General features: G+C 41.4%; 1 protein-coding gene across 2 annotated transcripts in view; it reads left to right on the top strand.

Moving 5' to 3' along the window:
* Window positions 1–706: 706 nt before the first annotated feature.
* The window catches only part of LOC121536714 (glycosyltransferase-like domain-containing protein 1), a 36,222-nt gene continuing 15,140 nt past the window's right edge, over window positions 707–21,788 (top strand). The window contains exons 1-4 of one of the 2 annotated variants that reach the window (XM_041844167.1): window positions 707–3,940; window positions 4,878–5,074; window positions 10,752–10,919; window positions 11,662–11,835. In XM_041844167.1, coding sequence (XP_041700101.1) covers window positions 4,896–5,074; window positions 10,752–10,919; window positions 11,662–11,835 — 521 coding nt within the window. In that variant the 5' untranslated portion in view covers window positions 707–3,940; window positions 4,878–4,895. Of the gene's footprint in view, window positions 5,075–10,751; window positions 10,920–11,661; window positions 11,836–21,788 lie in introns of both variants that reach the window. The other variant, XM_041844166.1, reaches the window with a different exon arrangement.

The following is a 21,788-nucleotide window of genomic DNA, read 5'->3' as shown; positions in this document are numbered from 1 at the left end:
GAACTCACATAATGAAATGCAAATAGAAGCAGGTGAAGAGTTAATCGCGTTAGACACACACACACACACACACGCACACACACACACGCAGAGAATATGCTCACAAGTAGCCTAGCAAAATTCCCCATTGACAGAATTGTCAAAATACTGTGTGAGAAAGCTCTCTATCTCTCAAGCCACTGAAGACCTATGCAACCAGGGTCTGTGCTATCTGGAATCCTTGGGACATCCCTACCCCATTGAAGTTGACATTTAAAATGGTTAAGGTTAAGGTTAGGTAAGGGTTATGGTTAAGTTTAGGGTAGGGTAGGGTAGGGGTTAAGGTTAGAGTTTAGAGTGGGGACGTCCCAAGGATCCCGGATTGCTCTGATCATGCAACCAGCAAGGTGAGAGGGTTTCCACTAGTTACCACAGCCACAAAGTCAAATGGGCTATATCGTAGAAATTCATGAAAACAAAACATATTTTTTTGTTCTTAATTTAAAAGTTAGGGTTAGGCATAAGGTTAGCAGCGTGGTTACGGTTAGTGTTAGTGTTAGGTTTAAAATCACATTTTAAGAAAATAAATTGTAGAAATAGGCGGTGTTTATGACTTTGTGAATGTGGTAAGTAGTGTAGACCGGTTGAGAGGCGTTCCTAAAATGACGGCATCACGCATGGACGAAAGACGTGCGTCTTTTTTTGTAGCAAGCATATTCAGGAAGAGGTGAGTGTTCATTCCACACGCTGACACAAACGAACACTGCCATGCATAGCACGTTGTTTCAAATGCTTTACCTTGTGCGAGGCGTTTATATCTACATTCATTTGTATTTAGTGAGGAGAAGAAGAAAAAAAAATGCATTTGCATATCGACACTGTAGGCTATATGTCTTCGATGACAGATATGGTTACGGATTAAATTAGTGTGTCAAATGAGATGTTGGGTACTGTACAATCTAGCTCCTTTGGTCCAGTAGGGCGTTAGTACGGTTTACTACAGATTAGCTTTCTGCATCTTTGAGCGGTAAAGGCCATAGACGAAATCATTGAACAGTATGTTTAGTGACTGGATTTAATGTACTCAACACACCAAAGTAAAGATGATAATAGAGTGCAGAAGAACTGTTCTCTCTATGTGGCAGCTGCTATTTCTCCAAAATACGAAATAAACTACTTGTTTTGAGAACATTTTGTTTACCGCTATTTTTAGTTGTATGGCTAGGTTACTACGAGCTGTCACAGATTAGCCATTGGCTGTGTGTGCATCCGATGTAGCGCACAGACGCATGCGCACACAGAGCTAGTATTTTTACGTATTCAATTCATAACTGGCCAGTTTTAATTGTTGCAATAATGTTGCACATTTTAATGACTGAATGGAAAGGCTGATTCTCCATTTAGTAGGTGAAATAGTTTCCCATACTCTACTGTCTTACATTTCATACGAAATCTAAATAGATCTCTACCCATGTGTTTCAAGCACTAGTCACAAGTACAGAGAAAAGTATTGTCATTTATTACAGTTTGCTTACTGTGTTACTCAAGAAAAAATTTATTTTTCTCACTACAGTAGCTCAACAGTGAAACAGTCACCAGTGATGTGGTTTTAAATGAGTAAGCTTCTTGAGGCCTACTTCAAAGGGATGCTCTACATTTACAAGGCCACCCAAAGTCCTGAAAATTGCCTACACCATGTAAAAAAAGCTTTATTTCATTCAGTGGGCTAGAATGCCTGAATGTGTGATCAGTCAGCTGCATGACAAATCATATTTTGACAGATACAGTATGATTTTAATAACCAGCAATAGTACATATAATAGCACATTCATGGCTCACAGGTAGGCTAATTTACCAAATGAGATCTGATGTTATTGAGTGTGGTAGATAGATAATTTCATTTGAGTTTGTCATATGAAGTCTGTAAAGTTCTATATTGGACTGCTGTGCTGCCTGCCTTTTCATTTTCCTGGATATTGTGCGTATCACTGTGCCTTCTCCTTCTCCCCATCCAAGGCAGCACAGAGAGATTAGCACATGTCCATGTGCCTATAATTATAGCTGTAGTCCCTTTCAGTGGATCCTTAAATGATTTGCTTTTACGTAAAGCCTGCGCTTGTGAAGTACAAGGGCACGACTCCCTCAATTAAAAGAAGGAAAGTCACTTCTCACTCATTTCACCGCTTTGAAACCTTAATCCGTGGAAAATGGGAGCTTCCTCCCCTTTTCTAATATGAGATCAAAGGAGTTATGAATAGCATTACACATTCCTTGCTCGATGTGCGAAGCTGCTTACATTTGCATTGTCAAACTGAAAGGCCTGTTATAAGAACACTGAATGAAAAGGTTTTTAGGACACAATATTACCCTCTGTTTTGCTCATTGAGCACTGATCCTAATGTAATCATAGTTTTTAGAAATATCTGTGTATATTATTGCCATTTACACCAATGGGGGAAAATAGAAAATGCTTCTATGACCTACAACTCAATTATAGCCCACAGATAAAATCAGGGTGAACAATTCAATACACTAGGAGTGTAGTCTTTCAAGTATGTCATCTCCCAAAACATTTCAATCATAAGACATTTGCTCTCGAATACATTTGGTGCCATGCATTTTATCCAGATTAAAGGAACATGAAATGACAGAGGCTAACCTATTTGTTAAAATATTTTCCCAGATGTCAGACTACAGTTCATGTTAATGTCTAGTAAAAAAAAATATTTTGATGTGTAATAAATGTTATGTAGCCTTTATCTTATACGTGTTAGTATTTACTACATTTGCCACCTAGCTGGTTGATCAAGTGGGCCCTCAACCCTAACTACCTTCCGCACAGTGCTCAATAGGACTGAACTTTAGTTAGCCTTAGCCTCAATCTGCCATGTTCTCAGCTGCTACAGTATCTGAGGGGATATCTCATCAGATCCCATGTTTAGGATAAATAAATCCTCCAAGAGAACGTAACAGAGCTAGCCTCCTCCCTGTCAGCCCCCATCCAAGATGATGCCCACACACACAGACACACACACAGACACACACAGACAGAATGCATGCTTAAACCCTGAATGGCCGAAGGGACCAAAAGGGAGGTGTCGGAATCTGGCACGCACGCTCCAGCGATCTGTGTTTGTCGCCGGTCATTGCAATCCCATCCAACCCTGTGCCTGCTACCCCCAAGGGCACAATGGGGGTAGTTCTTCTGGTGATGACTTTAATGGTCACGATTGGTCCTCACAGTGACGTTTTTATGCATTTTTATAAGGAAATGCTGGCTGCCTCCCCCCACCCTTGCTATCTAGGCCTATGTAAATCCTGTATTTCTGCATGAAATCCCTTTGCACCTCAGGGTGATGTGTGTGAGTGTGTGTGTGTGTGTGTGGTGAGGGGGGTGTTATGCACTTCAGTGTGTTTTGCCAGGATACACACACACATAATTTATAAAGCTGTGGTGATTATTGGCTGATTTTCCTCTTCGATTTTTCGTAGAGAGTTAATATGTACTATAGTCGCCCTATACTCTGGCAATGTTGTCAGTGACATTGAGGATGTGAAGCTAAATTCTAAATGTAAGGGCATTGTGCTAAATATTAGAAAAGCCAACAACAACAATGAGCCAGGGGTAGAAAAAATAATGTTCCAATATGTACCTTCCAATTATGTTCCAATATTCACTTTTTGTCATGTTGTTTTGTTTCCAGACTGAAATGGTGTTTCGGTTTAATGACTAAGCCTATCTGAGAGTCTCCAGTCAGACTGGTCAGGTAGTGAAATGACTTGTCAGCATTCACAGTGTCATTACCGTGTTATTAATTCCTGAGTGGTTTGGTGCGTTGGGGATTCCCTGTCACATCAGTGTGTGGGGGAGAGAATGGTGACATTAACCCTTTCAGTTAATTTCTGCCATTTAGGTGGAATGGTGTCAATAACCTGAATACTCTGAAAAGGTGGGCGAAAGGTGAGGAGAGATTTGATCATCAATTGGTCCATTTTGCAATGAATGGTGGTAAGGTTGGAAATCCCCCCGGAGATGTGGTCGAAAACTTGTTGTTTCGTGTTCTATTCCAGATGAGATGTTTGTCTTCTGTTAGCTGTTGTTATGCCATACAGTAATGGTCCATTGTCTATCTACATCATTTAAAAACATTATATGAAAGCTTGCATGCTGCTCTGTGCTTGGCAAGAGTCACACAGTAGGTCAGAGATGTCAATATGTCATCTAAACATTTAGATTTTGTTTACAAATTTAATGCTGCCAATATATCTTGGTTTTCCATTAAGCGTTTTGTTACAATGGGTCACAATTGTGCTTTCAAGAAGATTTATTTTTGTAATTGGCCTAAACTTCTGTTTGCCTTTTTAAAACATTCACCTTCTACTGAACTCCATATCTACCATCTTTTAAACGTTAAAAGGTTTTGTGGTGTTTAAAAAATTACATAGCAAATGTTCTACTTAAGATATGACTTGCATTTAAGAACGAGAGAGGGACCAAGATATTGACTGATTGGAAAGTCTGTTGGCGAATGATGAGTGTAGCAAATACTTTACTACCCATTGTGGGCAGCTTAATGGAAGAATGAGATGGAGGACATAACATTTACTGTAGTAAACTGGAAAACATGGGGAGGAAATTTGTTGGAAAAGAAATTACAGAAAACCTATTTATATGTCTTCAGGTCAGTTTACCATAGATGTACCATAACTGATACAACTGGTCAGATTTATTTTGTCCCACAGGAAATTAATAGACTATACTTCCCAAAATCCACCTGGTCTTTTCCTCTTTCCCTGCCAAGGAGGCCTTCATTGCCAATCTCTGAAAGCAATGATTTCCCTATTCTTACTGCAGTTATTTTGTCTTTGATTATTATCATCAATTTTTCTCTCCTCAGATTCAGAATACCCTATCCATGACTGTGCTACTGGTAGAGGCGTTCTACGGTGGCTCCCACAAACAGCTGATAGACCTGCTTAGAGAGAATGTGGAAGACTGCGTGGCCTACACACTGCCGGCTAAGAAATGGCACTGGAGGGCCAGGACAGCAGCTCTGTACTTCATGCAGGCTATCCCGGCTAGCCCCTCATACAGGTATACACAGAAGCAAGACTGTTGGAATTGATACAGTGCTGATTAAGACTGCTAGGTCATTGTTATTGCGAAATATACACTTTTTTTGTTGGTCTTTCCGAGACGTTGTTTGTGAGTTTGCATGTTTGTGAGCTCTGTAAAGGGGAAATCCAATTCCTCTGTTTTGGCACAGTGAGATGGAAAGTGGGCCATGCAGTTGTCAGCCATTTTAAGGTACCCTTGTATCACTCACTACTAGACTTCAGAGATTGGGATTCCATTAGGTCATTGACTTCCACAGAGAGGGTTTAGGTCATATGTAATGAGACACAGCTGCTTGAAATGTCCCCAACCTTTCACTCTCTATTTTTCGGTGTCAATATGTTTTCTGTTTTTTTGCACATTGCTATTAGGGGAAGAACCCAATGTGTAAAAGTACTTAGCTATCTTTTCTTTGCACTTTGGAATTAAATCTATGTTTTATTAGGGAAACCCAGATCAATGAGCTATCCTGTCATTAAACCAGAGGGTGCAATATGATTATTATTCATCATTTTATTTGATGATAAACTCTGCTTTGCAGAAACTGTTTTGATTCAGGGCTTGGGGAGTACTTCACAGATGATTGGCAAATATAGGGAGATTTACTATACATTTGGTGAAGCGATGCATGATGCTGCAGCTCACCCACACACAGGGCTAACGCTCAGATTGATGTGTACTTGTCTGGTTTTGATCCCTCGCTGTCATCTCTGCAACACCGCAGTAACAGTCGCTACTGGAGAAACACAGTGGGCGAGCCATGTCACATTTGAGTAGAATTCCAAATTCAAAAAGGTCATCAGTCAAAATGAAGACAGGTAGTCAAATCGATAGTGGCTAGCAGAGGTGTGGACTCGAGTCTGACTGTTGTCACAAATGTCATGACTTGATAGAAAATAAAATAATTTGAGACTTGACTTGGAGCTTCAAGACTCGGGACTCGATTTTGATTTGAGACTGATGACTTGAAATGATCTGGCCAGGTTTTGTAACGTTTTGTCGCTAATTTTGTGGCACAGTCTCCTTGGATTATTCTCCACGTAGCCAGAGACAGTATTGCATTTGCAAAAAATCTGATTGGCTGGTGAAACACACTCAGCCCTCTGATTGGACCAGCAAACTGTCAATCAACACAGGTCGGGTGAACTAGTGCAATGGGAAGGTTTAAGAGGTGCAAGTGTGAAATTCAATGGGGAAAATATTAGTTTTTTAATACATATTTTAATAGGCTACATAATATTATAGCCTACCATTTTGTATTTGATATTTATACCTTTGCTTATTCGATCTGGTCACTAACATAGGCCTACGGCATTGCACCAAATTATTGTTTCAAAAACATCTAATTTGTGCTTCAGAAAGAAAAGCTTGCGGATCTTGACTGTTGACCAATGATCAGTCATCAAAATTGGCGCGCAAAGGCGGCCAGGAAAGCGCTTGTTTAGTATTTTCCGGTTTTGCCTGGCAAAAACAGAGGCGAAAACAGAGTAGCCTACCTACGTTAATATTACCCATATAAAGTGCCATTTAGCAATCTGCTACTGACGCATCTTTGACACAACAATGGGCTACCTGGTGATTTCATAGATAATTTTCATATTTAAAATAGGCCTAGTTTGGGTGGGTTAAAATTATTTACGTCAGTGGTGGTACTGGCTATGACTAAAGATGGCGAGCTGTAACATCGCACTACCTTCAATACTTATGGGATGAAAATGTAACATTCTGGCGAATTAATTATGATATTTGTTAGGAAGAAAAAGGCTACAGACAGATCATGCTTTCCATCCGATCCTTCAAGCCCCGCTGCATACAGGTTGGCGGTAATGATCCTGCTTGCTCTTGACTCCAAAAAGTGACAATGTGTCATGATATCCCTAGTTGATATTGACTGCTAACATGAATGACTTTCAGCTCAAAATGCAGGTGTAAAACGCAGTGTATTTCTGTATCTTGCGTTTTGAAAATGCATCACCATTTATGGCTGTTATGACAGGCTACATTTGCGCAGCGATTGTGCGCGCGTGTTCGCCGTGTGGGCGCGTGAATGCGCGGGGGTCGCAAACTTTGAGTTTGAACCACTCATTTTTGGGGGTCGCGGGTCAGAACCTTTGAAAACCACTGAGCTAGCGAACAGATTGCTGATTTGCTGTGCAGCGCAAACTTCAAATTGTAGGGAGATTGTAGGATTGCCATAAATGAATATGCAGCTCCAAATGTTGTTTGGTCAATAACAGTGGTGGAAAAAGTACCCAATAGTCATACTCGAGTAAAAGTAAAGATACCTTAATAGAAAATGACTCAAGTAAAAGTCACCCAATAAAATACTACTTGAGTAAAAGTCTACAAATATTTGGTTTGAAATATACTTATGTATCAAAAGTAAATGTAATTGCTAAAATATACTTAAGTATCAAAAGTAAAAGTATAAATATATTATATTAAGAAAGCCAGACAGCACAAATATATATATATATATATATATATATATATATATATATATATATATATATATATATATATATATATATATATATATATATATATATATATTTAAGTACGGATAGCCAGGGGCACATAATTTACAAAGCATTTGTGTTTAGTGAGTCCACCAGATCAGAGGCAGTAGAGATAACCAGGGATGTTCTCTTGATAAGTGTGTGAATTGGACCATTATCCTGTCCTGCTAAGCATTCAAAATGTAATGAGTACTTTTGTGTGTCAGGGAAAATGTAGTTGATCAACTCATTGCCTGTATAGATTTTTTATTTTACTTGACTTGAAAAAAACTTGTGACTCGATTTGACTTGCTCTTAGAATGCACGACTTGGACTTGACTCAAGACTCAACCAGTTCTATTTGGGACTCGTCTTGAGACTTGGATCTTGTGACTTGAGACTTGAATAATCGTGACTTGGTCCCACCTCTGGTGGCTAGGTACATCATGGCATGTCATGTGGCTAAGTAATATCTCATACAGTAAGTGACTAACCAACCCCTTTTCTCGGTTCTGCTGTTTGTTGCCATTTTGGATTTTGCAGAATGAGATATTTGATGTTCCCTCTATGGGATGACAAGTGGTAATTCAGCACATAACAAATCAAAATGTTCTACTTATTTATATGAAAAAGGTAAAGTAAAAAAAAAAATCCATCTCCACTGAAGGGATACTTTAAGTAAGTCCTGCAGTTTGAGTGCGTCTAATTCTTAACTACACAGGATGTCCCTGTGGACTATTCTTGGCAGGAAAAAGGTAAAAATAGAGAACTCTCATCTGGTTTGAGTCAGAGCCCTGCATTACCGACAGAGTTTAGGGGGTGAGGGTGATTTCTGTAACATGCAGTCCTGTAGGCCTCTTTTAGTTTTGATCGAAGGCCCAAACAGTCTAGGAAATTGGGCTAATCCCATGTCTGAGAGGCACACGGGGACGTGATCTTAACGATGGCTCGTGGACTCAGCCACATCAAAGATTCCTCGCTCATGGGTAAAGGAGACTGACTGACTGATGAAGGGATGGGCCAAGGCTTGAAGTGGAGGATGGGGTCACGTAGGGAGATGCTGGAGCTTCAAAGCCTCACCGCTGAGCACGCAACAGATACAGAGTCGCCGCAGAGGGAGACGGAGAGAGAGAGAGAGATATGCTTTTAGAGGGCTGCGGTGGAAATGCTGCATTGTCTGAGAGGCTGCAGGAGAGCTGGGCAGGGCTGGGTGGATTATCCTGCTTGGGAAATTATTCGATTTTGGTGATGTTACTATTTTACCTACTGGTTACGGTCAATGGGTGGTATTTAGCAGGATTTATCCCTTTAATGGATGAAAGGCATTTTAGTGGTTGGCATTGGCAGCAGTGGGGACATTCAAGTCTGATATAGCTCGGCTAAAAAGAGAGCTATCCCTCACCTCCTAGCGTTTCATTTTAGTCAGACATTAGTAAGCACGAAGATATGGAAGTAAGGCCCGGCGTTTGTTAGACATTAATGTACAGTGCATTCGGAAAGTATTCAGACCCCTTTACTTTTTCCACATTTTGTTACGTTACAGCCTTATTCTTAAATTGATTAAATTGTTTTTTTCCTCACCAATCTACACACAATACCCCATAATGACAAAGAAAAAACATGTTTTTGAATTTTTTGCAAATGTATTAAAAATAAAAAACAGATATCACATTTGCATAAGTATTCAGACCCTTTACTCAGTACTTTGTTAAAGCATCTTTGTCAGCAATTACAGCCTTGAGTCTTCTTGGGTATGATGCTATAAGCTTGGCACACCTGCATTTGGGGAGTTTCTCCCATTCTTCTCTGCAGATCCTCTTAAGCTCTGTCAGGTTGGATGGGGAGCGTCGCTGCACAGCTATTTTCAGGTCTCTCCAGAGATGTTTGATCGGGTTCAAGTCCGGGCTCTGGCTGGACATTCAGAGACTTTTCCCGAAGCCACTCCTGCGTTGTCTTGGCTGTGTGCTTAGGGTCGTTGTCCTGTTGGAAGGTAAACCTTCGCCCCAGTCTGAGGTCGTGAGCACTCTGGAGCAGGTTTTCATCAAGGATCTCTATGTACTTTGCTCCGTTCATCTTTCCCTCGATCCTGACTAGTCTCCCAGTCCCTGCCGCTGAAAAACATCCCCACAGCATGATGCTGCCACCACCATGCTTCACCGTAGGGATGGTACCAGGTTTCCTCCAGACTTGATGCTTGGTATTCAGGCCAAAGAGTTCAATCTTGGTTTCATTACATTTACATTTACATCATTTTGCAGACCAGATAATCTTGTTTCTCATGGTCTGAGAGTCTTTAGGTGCCTTTTGGCAAACTCCAAGCGTGCTGTCATGTGCCTTTTACTGAGGAGTGGCTTCCGTCTGGCCACTCTACCATAAAGGCCTGATTGGTGGAGTGCTGCAGAGATGGTTGTCCTTCTGGAAGGATCTCCCATCTTCACAGAGGAACTATGGAGCTCTGTCAGAGTGACCATTGGGTTCTTGAACTCCTCCCTGACCAAGGCCCTTCTCCCCCGATTGTTCAGTTTGGCCGGGCGGACAGCTCTAGGAAGAGGCTTGGTGGTTCCAAACTTCTTCCATTTAAGAACTGTGTTCTTGAGGACCTTCAATGCTGCACACATTTTTTGGTAACCTTCCCCAGATCTGTGCCTCGACATAATCCTGTCTTGGAGCTCTATGGACAATTCCTTTGACCTCATGGCTTGCTTTTTGCTCTGACATGCACTGTCAACTGTGGGACCTTTATATAGACAGGTGTGTGCCTGTCCATATCATGTCCAATCAATTGAATTTACCACAGGTGGACTCAAGTTGTAGAAACATCTCAAGGATGATCAATGGAAACAGGATGCACCTGAGCTCAATTTCGAGTCTCATAGCAAAGGGTCTGTATACTTATGTAAATAAGGTATTTCTGTTTTTAATTTTTAATACATTTGCAAAAATGTCTAAAAACCTGTTTTCACTTTGTCATTATGGGGTATTGTGTGTAGATTGATGAGGATTATTTTATTTTTTAAATCAGTTTTAGAATAAGGCTGTAACGTAACAAAATGTGGAAAAAGTCAAGGGGTCTGAATACTTTCTGAATGCACTGTATTAGCAGATAGATGAACTCACCCTCACCATCCTGACCCCCTGTGCTGTGTTCTGGTCCTCAGGGTCCTGTTTGCCAGTTCTGTGCTGAACCTGTCTGAACTGGTGGCCCTGCGTCCTGACCTGGCCACACTGAAGAAGGTGCTCTACTTCCACGAGAACCAGCTGGTCTATCCGGTCCGCAAGAGCCAGGACAGAGACTTCCAGTACGGATACAACCAGGTCCTCTCATGGTAAAGACCGGCCCTGCTTTGAGTGTGCAGTACACAATGTATAATAAAGTACACAATCTATCTAGTGCACAGTGTGTGTACGTTATTATCACAGTTAACAGTAGCAACAAGAGGTCGTAACAAGCAAAGACGATGAGCAACACGCATAATTGGTCTGTTTGTTTGTGTATTTAAAATAAACAAACAACACACTATTCATACGGTAATAGTTTGTCTTAATGAGCATGTCTGGGGCGCAACATGATTGGTTAATTACGGCAGGCCGACATGATGCCCTCTGGGTAATTGAAGTCACTCTTGTCGAGTGACTGGGCTGTCATTAATCAGAAGGCGAACAGTAAAGAGAGAGGCACTCTAAAGAAAAGTGATTGTTGTTGATCTGCATAGGGCAACGCGTCAATAAGTCAGTTCTGCAAGGCCCACTCAATCTACTTTAATGTCATTAACCCAGTCAAATATGGCAGCATTAAATAATATGCTACTCAAAGGGAATGGATCATTAAGAGATGTTTGATTGGATTCAAGCCAGATTGCTTTGCTAATTTGAATTATAATGCAGGGCTTTCGTTCTAATGGAAGAGAATGGGAGCCATTTAAGACTGTACTGATAAATGCAGACTATGCTGAATCGTTCCATGTTGCACACACCGAATCTGCAAATGAAGCAGTGTCACTTTGTGTGTGTACGTACTTGTGTGTGTCACTGACTGTGTGTGTACCCTCTTCTTTTCCTTCCCCCCAGCTTGGTGGCAGATGTGGTGGCGTTCAACTCTTCTTTCAATATGGAGTCTTTCCTGTCCTCCATTTCGTCCTTCATGAAGATGATCCCCGACCACAGGCCCAAAGACCTGGACAAGCTCATACGCCCAAAGTGTCGGGTCCTCCACTTCCCCATCCAATTCCCCCATGTCACAAGGTCAGTGTCATCATCCCTGGCTACAGTAATTTGCCTTCTAGGGATAACCAGGCCACTGATTAAATAAAGCAGAGTGGAGAGAGGAAGAGAGAGAGAGTTGCAGGCTTTTAATCCGGCCCAGAGAGCTGATCGGGTTTGGGAGCATGGTTAATGGCAATCTGACTGACTGGAGAGAAATTAGTTGTGTAAGAGTAAATTTTAGTAGTGACTACGGAGCTTTAATATCCTGTTTCGTGTTTTCGTTAAGGCCTATCTATCACTCTCTACGTAACATAGCCTATGTATACATTACAGATGTTGATGTAACATTACAGATGTTGATGTGTTTGGGTGAGATGGTCAGAGGTGTAACCTTTTAGGAGGAGAGGGGTTTTTCTTTATCTCTTTGGATTGATTTAAGCGCTTCATCAGTATAGGGAACATATAAAAAAGAAGAAAAAACTCATAATTATCTAATTATGACATTGTGGTTAAGGAATATATTGAATCAAGCAATACTATTTGCTAGATGAATTATTTCAACTAATGCGCCAGAAAATATCCATTGTTACCACAAAATGTACTTAGACATTCACTTCAGCTAATACCAAATAATGAGTTTACATTTGTAAATAAAATGACATGAACATAGATTAGAAAACAACTGTCATGGTGGATCGATTGGATCCAGGCGTCTCTTTATAAGCTGTTGTCTCGGCTCAGTGATGAGGGGTGGTGCTTTTTTATTGCTCTGTTCCAAAACAATGCGCTAGCTGCTAAGTGCTCCAAACCTCGATGCAACAGTGAGGGTCTGCTTCCTATTAGAGACCAAATCAACAGCAGCCACTTCTTCACATGAAAGCGACGACATCATAATAGTTTAAATTAGAATATTAACATTGAAACACCAAAGGTATTCAGACAAAGTCCTTTTTCTAAGTAGCGGCCACACAGGTGTGTGCGTGTCAATCCAATGTTGGTGTTGCTGCTTGAACAATTCTCTTATGTATCACAGCTGGAATTTCTTTCATGATATCCCATTTTAAGCAAAACCATAATGCCCATATTTTCATGGGAGCGGCATGGCATTTATTGAATAGAAATTCATAAACATATGATGCAGGTTTTTAGCGATTCCTGTGTTTTCTTTCAAGCCTTGCCATTCTCGGGGGTGACCGAACACAGTGCAAAAGATGAAAGCAGTCTCCGCCGCTCACCCAAGTGCACATATTGTTCTGAGCATACTCTTGTGGCATATTATAGCTAATTATTTAAGCCTACGTCTCCCTGTCCATGAAACTTGTGTGTGAGAGTGTTTGTGTGACCCTGCCTGCAGTAATTGTGTCACGCAGACTTTATTTTATGGCCTTCCCAATTAGAGCGAGTGTATTATGTGATTTGAGTCCACTTTATGCTGGAAGCGCATATTCCCTCACAGTGACAGGTTTAACATTCAACATCATGATAATGCGTTACCACATATATAGCCAGATTTTGTGCCAAGATTAAGAGTAAGGTTTGTTTATAGTATTTAGAGTATTTTTTTATCTTTCATTTTTAAGTACATTGAAAGCAATGATGCAACTAAAGTGTCTGAGCAGGGTGTGTGTTTGTATGTTTGTGTGTATCTCTCTATGTTTCCCTGTATATTTGCTGCGGTAAGAAGTACTGAAAGTGAGCTGCCATGGATGACGCAGGCCTCTCGCCCAGAGTGTTTTTCAGCTCATTTTCAGATGGTAATTTGCCTGATCCAAAGCAAACTCACAGAGTGTAAGTAAGCGATTATATGCATGGCCGACAATCCCCCAACATGCCCGCGGTCCTTTTCCAAACACAGTTAGTCCAGCTCTTTGAAAATATAAAACGCTCAGAGAAACAAATGGGGGAGAAATACCAGAAGATATTTCTGTATAGGTATTTTTATGTTGCTCTGTCGCTCTCAGAAATGTTCACTCAGTCCAAGCTCTCAATGCGCTCAAATCATCTGGAGAGTTTGTGGCGTTACTGAGAGCCCAAATGAATTTGCAAATGCACAAATAAAAACTCTCAACAACCTAAAAGCCCTTTTTGGTCTGCACAACTGGTGGGTTTGTGAAAGCAATGGAGGGCTCTTTGTGGTTTGTGTGTTTGCAATATCCATCTATCAATCGGCTTTTGAGAGGTGGACTTTTGTAATTTAATAGCGATTGACCTGAGCCAGCAGAAACCTGCGGTGAGAGACAAAGCCATCACATTTATCATGGTGGAACAGCAGGGCATTGACTTTCTTTGAGTATTGTCAATACGCTGGTCTGGTGTGTGTGTGTGTGTGTGTGTGTGTGTGTGTGTGTGTGTATGTATATATATATATATATCACACACACACACACACACACACACACACACACACACACACACACTAGACCAGACCAGCGTATTAACAATACTCAAAGATGTATATATAGTGGGTGGGGAATACAGAGGGGGTAATCAAATGTGCACGTGATCAGCAGGTGCCAAATTCTGGCAGGCCTTGCCCGGGACCCAACTGCAGTTTCCCCCATTCACCCCAGTTCTCTCTGAGGTCTTTGTGTGGCTGTCAGGTTGTCAGACAGCGTGTGTTCCTTTTCCTCTTGAGAACAGAATGCCGTCAGGTGTTCAAGGGGGAGGGAAACCAGATTGATCATGATTAGTCTATTGTTATTTCATTTTCTCACATAGAAGATCTGCATTAAAAAAGGAATGTGGAAGGAACCAAGGGAATGTAGGCTTCTATGGAACAGGTTCTTCATTGTTAATGTTAAGAGACAAAAGGAGGGACTCCTTTAATGTTCTTCCATGAAAATATATTAATGCAGGTTTCAACTCAGCTTGAAAGCATTGTACGTTCTTTAGGACCTCCCCACTGATGGCCGGTTTTCATTAAGTCCCTTAACTCACTACAGATAACTGAAGCTACTTTTAAGTTGATTGGGAAAAGGTTGTTCTTTTTTGGCTACTTTTAAAAGGCATTGATGTGGCTCCGTGTGAAGAAGCAGGCAGTCAGCTCAGGTCTCAAGTGACTGACTCCTGGAATGAGTCTGCTGGAGGAGCAGATGGCAGGATATCCTGTTTGAAACGTTCCTTTGACAAAGTTCAAATGCAACTGGACGTTTTCGCAACCGGTTGAAGATGGTAACATTTTTATACTGGAGGACAAATATAATCTGTTTAGTCCAACACAATCCATAATAACCTGATCAGATATATCCTGTTATACAGTTAATGTTGTGTGTTACTGTTTAAACGACTGATGAGACAGAAAAATCGAGACTTTTGGATGAATACTGTTTGTGTGAAAAATGGAGAGGTTAACCGGTTTGCTTTGGTTTCTGATTTGTGTCTAAGGGCAGAGAGAGATTGTTGTTGTATCAGCCACCCCACATAGAAAACCTATGAAGAACAAACAACCCCAAGGAGTGTCGAAGGTTTTCTAGATTATAGACCTCTGAAGGCATTTGTTGCCACGAGCCTTGGTGACGCTTGGTGAGGCTGTTTAGCCGTAGGACTGTGGGGACTAATTGGAAACATTAAAGCGATGGAGCAGAGGAATTTGAAAGGCAGTGCTGTCTGGGTCGACTGGCTTAAGGAGAGGAAACCGTGTTAAACAGGTGTGGTGTAGACAGACACAAGGACTGACTGATGTTTGGGATTTATATACCATTATAAACTGTGTGGTTCGAGCCCTGAATGCTGATTGGCTGACAGCCGTGGTATATCAGACCGTATACCACGGGTATGACAAAACATGTATTTTTACTGCTCTAATTACGTTGGTAACCAGTTTATAATAGCAATAAGGCACCTTGGGGGTTTGTGGTATATTGCCAATATACCACGGCTAAGGGCTGTATCCAGGCACTCTGCGTTGCATCGTGTGTAAGAACAGCCCTTAGCCGTGGTATATTGGCCAAATACCACACCCCTTCGGGCCTTATTGCTTAATTGGATCAACAGGGTGATCAGTTTTCATTAATTTAAGAAACATCTACCAAATAGAGACGGGAAGAAAGAAAAATGCTGTAGTACAGTCCTTGATGTGGTTATTTAGTCACTTTATGATATGTGGAAAAGTGTAAAGAATTCAGGCTACTTTGTCTGCTTGATTCCATTATTTGTATTACCAAATTGATGTGAATTGTATTCAGATGATTCATCACGTTCTCTCTGACTTTGTTCATGGATTGACTTTCGACTGATCCTAGATATTTATCCCCTTGTTTACCACTAATGTAAATCTAGAACAATATGTTGTGTTCAACAGATTGATATGACCACGTAATCTGTTGTGTACTCCAATCTAACCTCTAATCTTGATCATGACACCGTTTAGATACAGCCTGAGACGATGAGGTAAATCTCCCTAAACCTCACTCGCCCAGCCAGCCAGCCCCGCTCTGCCCCGCGGGGGTCAAATCCACTGTCACCATTTGCCTCCAGAGCCTGTCATCCTCAGATGACCCAACGCTCATCCCACAATCTCCTCTTTGATTACTCTCCAGTCACCGACCGGCGGTCACCCTGCCTGTGAGAAGGAGGGGGAAGCCTAGCTCTCCTAATCAAATCACCCATCTATAAGCTCATCTGTGACATGATGAAAACAGCTGTCGCTCGGTTGGTCGACGGGCACCTTTTTCTATTTGCCTCTGTCCGCCTTTATCCTCTTCTATCTTCCAACTCCTCATCCTTTCATTCTACTGTCCTCCTTCCACTATTTCCCCCCAAAACTCCAGTTTAGTTCACTTGACATATAGCTTGAGTACAGTACAGTATGCAATAAGAGCTCAGCACAACATATGATGACAGTGTACAGCGAAACTGGAGGTACGGTAGTGCCTCGGCTTTCAGTCGCTCGTGTGCCAGGAACGACCACAATTGGGTCCATATGGTTGCTTTGAAGTTCGGGGAACTAACCGTGATGAATAGGAACGAATTAAGGATCAAACCCTGCATTGGTGATTTGTCCTTAATACCAAACTTTAGCTAACACACATTGGCATCTGTTCAGTGGTGACATAATCAAGAAAAACGGGTGTTTTCAAAACAAGCTACACAATGCAATAATCTCCTAACTAAGGGAGCTTTGCCTCAGACAAAGCTGAAAGAGGAGGAGATTGAAAATGATCACCTATTTATTTTCTATATTAAGCACAAAATTGTTATTGAGAATGTGTGTCCATGACAAACCCTCCAAAGACTGATATCTGAACTAATCCCAATAACACTAACAATATGTACTGTTATGTTACTTTCATGTTCATTTTAGTTATACATCTACAACCTGTGGTCCCACAGACTACATCTACAACCTGTCAAATAAACGTGGATCTCATTCAGACAACCTCCTTTCACCAGAAACTAGTTTGACACTAACCATTTCTGCTTTTCAAACTTTAGCTAACTTCAATATACACAGATATCTGTCCTGTGCCATATTGTTCTAAATGTTTATCCCATTACACAAATGAGATTTATACCCCATACTTCAGATTTAGAAGGACAATGACAAGCATGTAACCATGATGGGTCCACAGAGCATGACATCATGGTGCACACGGAGTGTTTTAATTGGAACAGAATGACTTCTGAGTCTTGTCCCCTGGGTGCTCGCGTGTCACAATGAAAGGTGCTAATTTTATTCTGTGTTCCAACTAGGGTTGCAATGCTACCAGTAATTTACCGTAGTTACCGGAATCTTCAGTAATTTTGGTAGTTAACAGGTCATCTATGGCAATCTACAGTACCAGTAAAAAGTTTGGACACACTTACTCATTCAAGGGTTTTTCTTTATTTTTACTATTTTCTACATTGTAGAATAATAGTGAAGACATCAAAACTATGAAGTAACACATATGGAATCATGTAGTAACCAAAAAAGTGTTAAAGGAATGAAAATATATTTTATATTTGAGATTCTTCAAATAGCCACCCTTTGCCCTTTGCACACTCTTGGCATTCTCTCAACCAGCTTCACCTGGAATGCTTTTACAACAGTCTTGAATGAGTTCCCACAACTTGTTGACTGCTTTTCCTTCACTCTGCCGTCCAACTCATCCCAAACCATATCAATTGGGTTGAGGTCGGGGGATTGTGGAGGCCAGGTCATCTGATGCAGCACTCAATCACTAGCCTTCTTGGTAAAATAGCCCTTAAACAGCCTGGAGGTGTGTTGGGTCATTGTCCTGTTAAAAAAACAAATGATAGTCCCACTAAGCCCAAACCAGATGGGATGGCGTATCGCTGCAGAATGCTGTGGTAGCCATGCTGGTTAAGTGTGCCTTGAATTCTAAATAAATCACAGACAGTGTCACCAGCAAAGCACCCCCACACCATCACACCTCTTCCTCCATGCTTTACGGTGGGAACTTCACATGTGGAGATCATCCGTTCACCCACACCGCGTCTCACAAAGACACGGCGGTTGCAACCAAAAATCTCCAATTTGGACTCCAGACCAAAGGACACATTTCCACCGGTCTAATGTCCATTGCTCGTGTTTCTTGGCCCAAGCAGGTCTCTTCTTCTTATTGGTGTCCTTTAGTAGTGGTTTCTTTGCAGCAATTCGACCATGAAGGCCTGATTCACACAGTCCCCTCTGAACAGTTGAGGTTGAGATGTGTCTGTGACTTGAACACTGTGAAGTATTTATTTGGGCTGCAATTTCTGAGGCTGGTAACTCTAATGAACTTATCCTCTGCAGCAGAGGTAACTCTGGGTCTTCCATTCCTGTGGCGGTCCTCATGAGAGCCAGTTCATCATAGCGCTTGCAGTTTTTTTATTTTTATGTATAGTATTCATTTTTTTTAAATATATATCTGTGTCCATGTTGTCCATGAGTTTCTGGAAGATAGACCATATGGTTCAATAGAAAAAATAGGCTAATTAATGAAAAAATAATCTAATCAAAAATGGCATTCTTTTCAATTAACTCTGAAACTATTGACTTTTTTCCACAACTGCCACCAGTTTGGCACCACAATATTTACAACATAGACATTTTGACATAGTGAAATAAATTAAAGTTTGTAAAAAAAATATATAAAGGATATTTACATTTTAGCAGGTGCTCTTATCCAGAGCAACTTACAGGAGCAATTAGGGTTAAGTGCCTTGCTCAAGGGCACATTGACAGATTTTTCACCTAGTCAGATATGGGATTCGAACCAGCAACCTTTCAGTTATTGGCCCACCCTCATAACCGCTAGGCTACCTGCCGCCCTATTTCATGCTGAAACCCTCATACACCAATGGTATTCACTAAGGTAATGTTTTATATTTATACATCTTTGTCATAATTTTTTTTAGAAACCATTTTTATTAAATATAATAATTGTATATATTGTACATGTAATAAGGCTACACAAAGGGCCAGAGATAATTACAGACACCTATGATAATCTGAAGTACCCAGAAAGGCCACTAGATGTCATCTTATAAAATTCCCCCCCAAAACATAACTTAAGTTACCAAAATTCTGGTAATTTACTGGTCAACTTTGAAAGTTTCCAGTAATATACCCTCCCTTTGAAACCCTAGTTCCAACCCAGTAAAAGATAATGGTTCACTGCCACAGAGGAAAACGGTCACTAGTATTGTGAGGACGGAGGTTAGTTGGATGTTTCTGAGGGATCTATGCTTTACGTTGTACTTTTTTCTCGCTCTTGTTTGCAATGCATTATGGGACTTCCATATCCCTCTCTATGTTTGTGACAACAAATAAAATCCTGACATGGGGATGTTCATGTCCAAAGCTCAACCTGGATGAAAAACATTGAGCGGACAGGTTATATTTGGTGTATCGGAGAATATTACCGCCCAATCTGCGCTCCACAGCAGATGTCTGTGCTTCTGGTGTAAGCTGCTTGTTCCCGATGTCACATTTTGCAAGCCATATGCATATTACATAATGTCATAATTTTCCCACAATAACCACCACAAAAAACTCCCTATTATTTTATGACTTTTGGGTCTCTCAGGCTCTGAGCTCTACAGTCCTCCATGACACTGAAGGAAAAACGTCCTCCATCCTCCTCCGTCCTCCTCGCTCCCCTTCCTTCCACCTTAATCTCTGTCTAAGTCAGAACACTCGTGAGGAATTCCCCCCCAGGCCCTCTCGCTGACCATAGCCTCCGATCGCCATGCCAAATCCAGTAGACCAGCGTCCCTCATAGGAGTGCTGCAGAGTGGACTGCACCGATAGTTTCTGACTAAAGGGTCAGTTAGCCAGCCTCATAATGACTAATGTAGATCTTAATGTGCTTTAATGACCTGCTCCATCCATGCCACGGAGGCTGAGGCTTCTCCCAGTGCTCTCGCTGCCTCAGGAACGGCTAAAGAGTGGCTGACTGGCCTGGCCATCCCTCATCAAGCCACTATTAGATGGGCTAAATGGCTAGTTTTGGGGATTATGCTGATGAGATTGTTTTGAAGTGATGCCCTCAGGACAGTAACCTCGATGCTAAACCTTTGTATGGTTCCGTGTCCTGTATTCTGTCCTACTCTGGCCACTCACTCCCACTTTCTCAGGTCAGATTCATCCTGGAAGGACCAGGAGTGTCCATAGATCACCTCAACAGTGGTGTCTATTGTTGTTGAAAACAGGACTTTGTGTTAGTTCTAACTCAGTTACTTAATGGGAACCTATGCTGATCAACTCCTGGTACCACAGGTGCTATAGATTTTACCTCAATCTCACAAACAAAGAAAAAAACCCATCACCTACATTTAATCATTGTCATAGCTAATACTTATCATATTAGCAAACAGCACTTTGGTCTTCTTTGGGTACGTGTTTCATGTGAGCTTGTACATTACTTATGTACCGAACAGTCCTTGGCTAGCCTGTGTAAGGCTACTGTGTGAGTGTACAGCCCAGAGGCCTCCATTCTCCTCCTTCCCCAGAGCAGAGCAGAGCCCAGCCTCACGTGGCTCAAGATCACTGCCGTTTTTCATTACCCAGTGGGAGAGACACTTGTGATTATTGCCAATAAAGGAAATTAGATCAAATGATTTTTGACTTTGACTCCCCTCTTCATCCTTTCACGTTTAATCAAATGCAGAGGTAAAGCCATCACATAAATTGCTGTTGATTTATAAATAAGCTAATTGGCGGCATTCTCCCTAAGTACCGCTCTCTCTCCCTCTTTCCTTCTCTCTCTGCCTCTCTCTCGTTCTCTCTATCTTTCTGCCGGTAGATCAGGCAGCATTTTTATTGCCCCTATTCTAAACCCCTTCATCCAATTTTTAAAATGGCTTATCGAATGAAATGTTCCCAGGGGGATGTGAGGCAGACTCATTGGTCATACCTAACCACAAGTGGCTCTTTGTCAGCTCCACAGTCCAGCTGTACGGCAGAGACGATCCCATGTCCATATCTGTTAGGTTATATATCCATCTGCCCACTCTATCCCACTTTGTCAGGTTTATCAATGCCTTGTCAAGGTAATGTCTTGCTGCTTGATTTCAGCAACACTGCTCTGGAAAGAAAGGCTTTATAGATTCTAATAACGCAAGTGCATTGCTAGAGACGGACAGCGCTTAACATTTGTCCTCTAGCTTAGCCATATGTTTTCATGCATTCTTTATGCTAATCCTTCCACACCTAAGGCAATATTATCACCCTCTATTCAGTCTCTTTCCTCAAGAAGGATTAATTATGTGAAAGACGGTAGTGCTTGAGGTAGATGATTAAGGAAGTTGACATTAGGAAACTGGTTTTACCCAATAAAGTGCATTGGAACCATATACTGTAGCCTATAGGCTACCACACCCATTGTTTCATTGTAGATGACTTTTCCAGAAATAGAAAAAAAAGGCCATGAACACCATCAACATCTTATGGTAACATTGCTAAATCTGTCAGCGGAGATTCGTCACGCCGTGATGTCATTCTCACCACAGGATTCTTCTGGCGTCAGTAACAAGCTTTTAATGAAATTCAGGATGGGCCTAAACTC

The sequence above is a fragment of the Coregonus clupeaformis genome, chromosome 23 (genome assembly GCF_020615455.1).
Source record: "Coregonus clupeaformis isolate EN_2021a chromosome 23, ASM2061545v1, whole genome shotgun sequence".
NCBI classification, from domain to species: domain Eukaryota; kingdom Metazoa; phylum Chordata; class Actinopteri; order Salmoniformes; family Salmonidae; genus Coregonus; species Coregonus clupeaformis.
The sequence above is the reverse complement of the archived record's forward strand: the minus strand, read 5'-3'. Positions and strand labels throughout refer to the sequence as shown.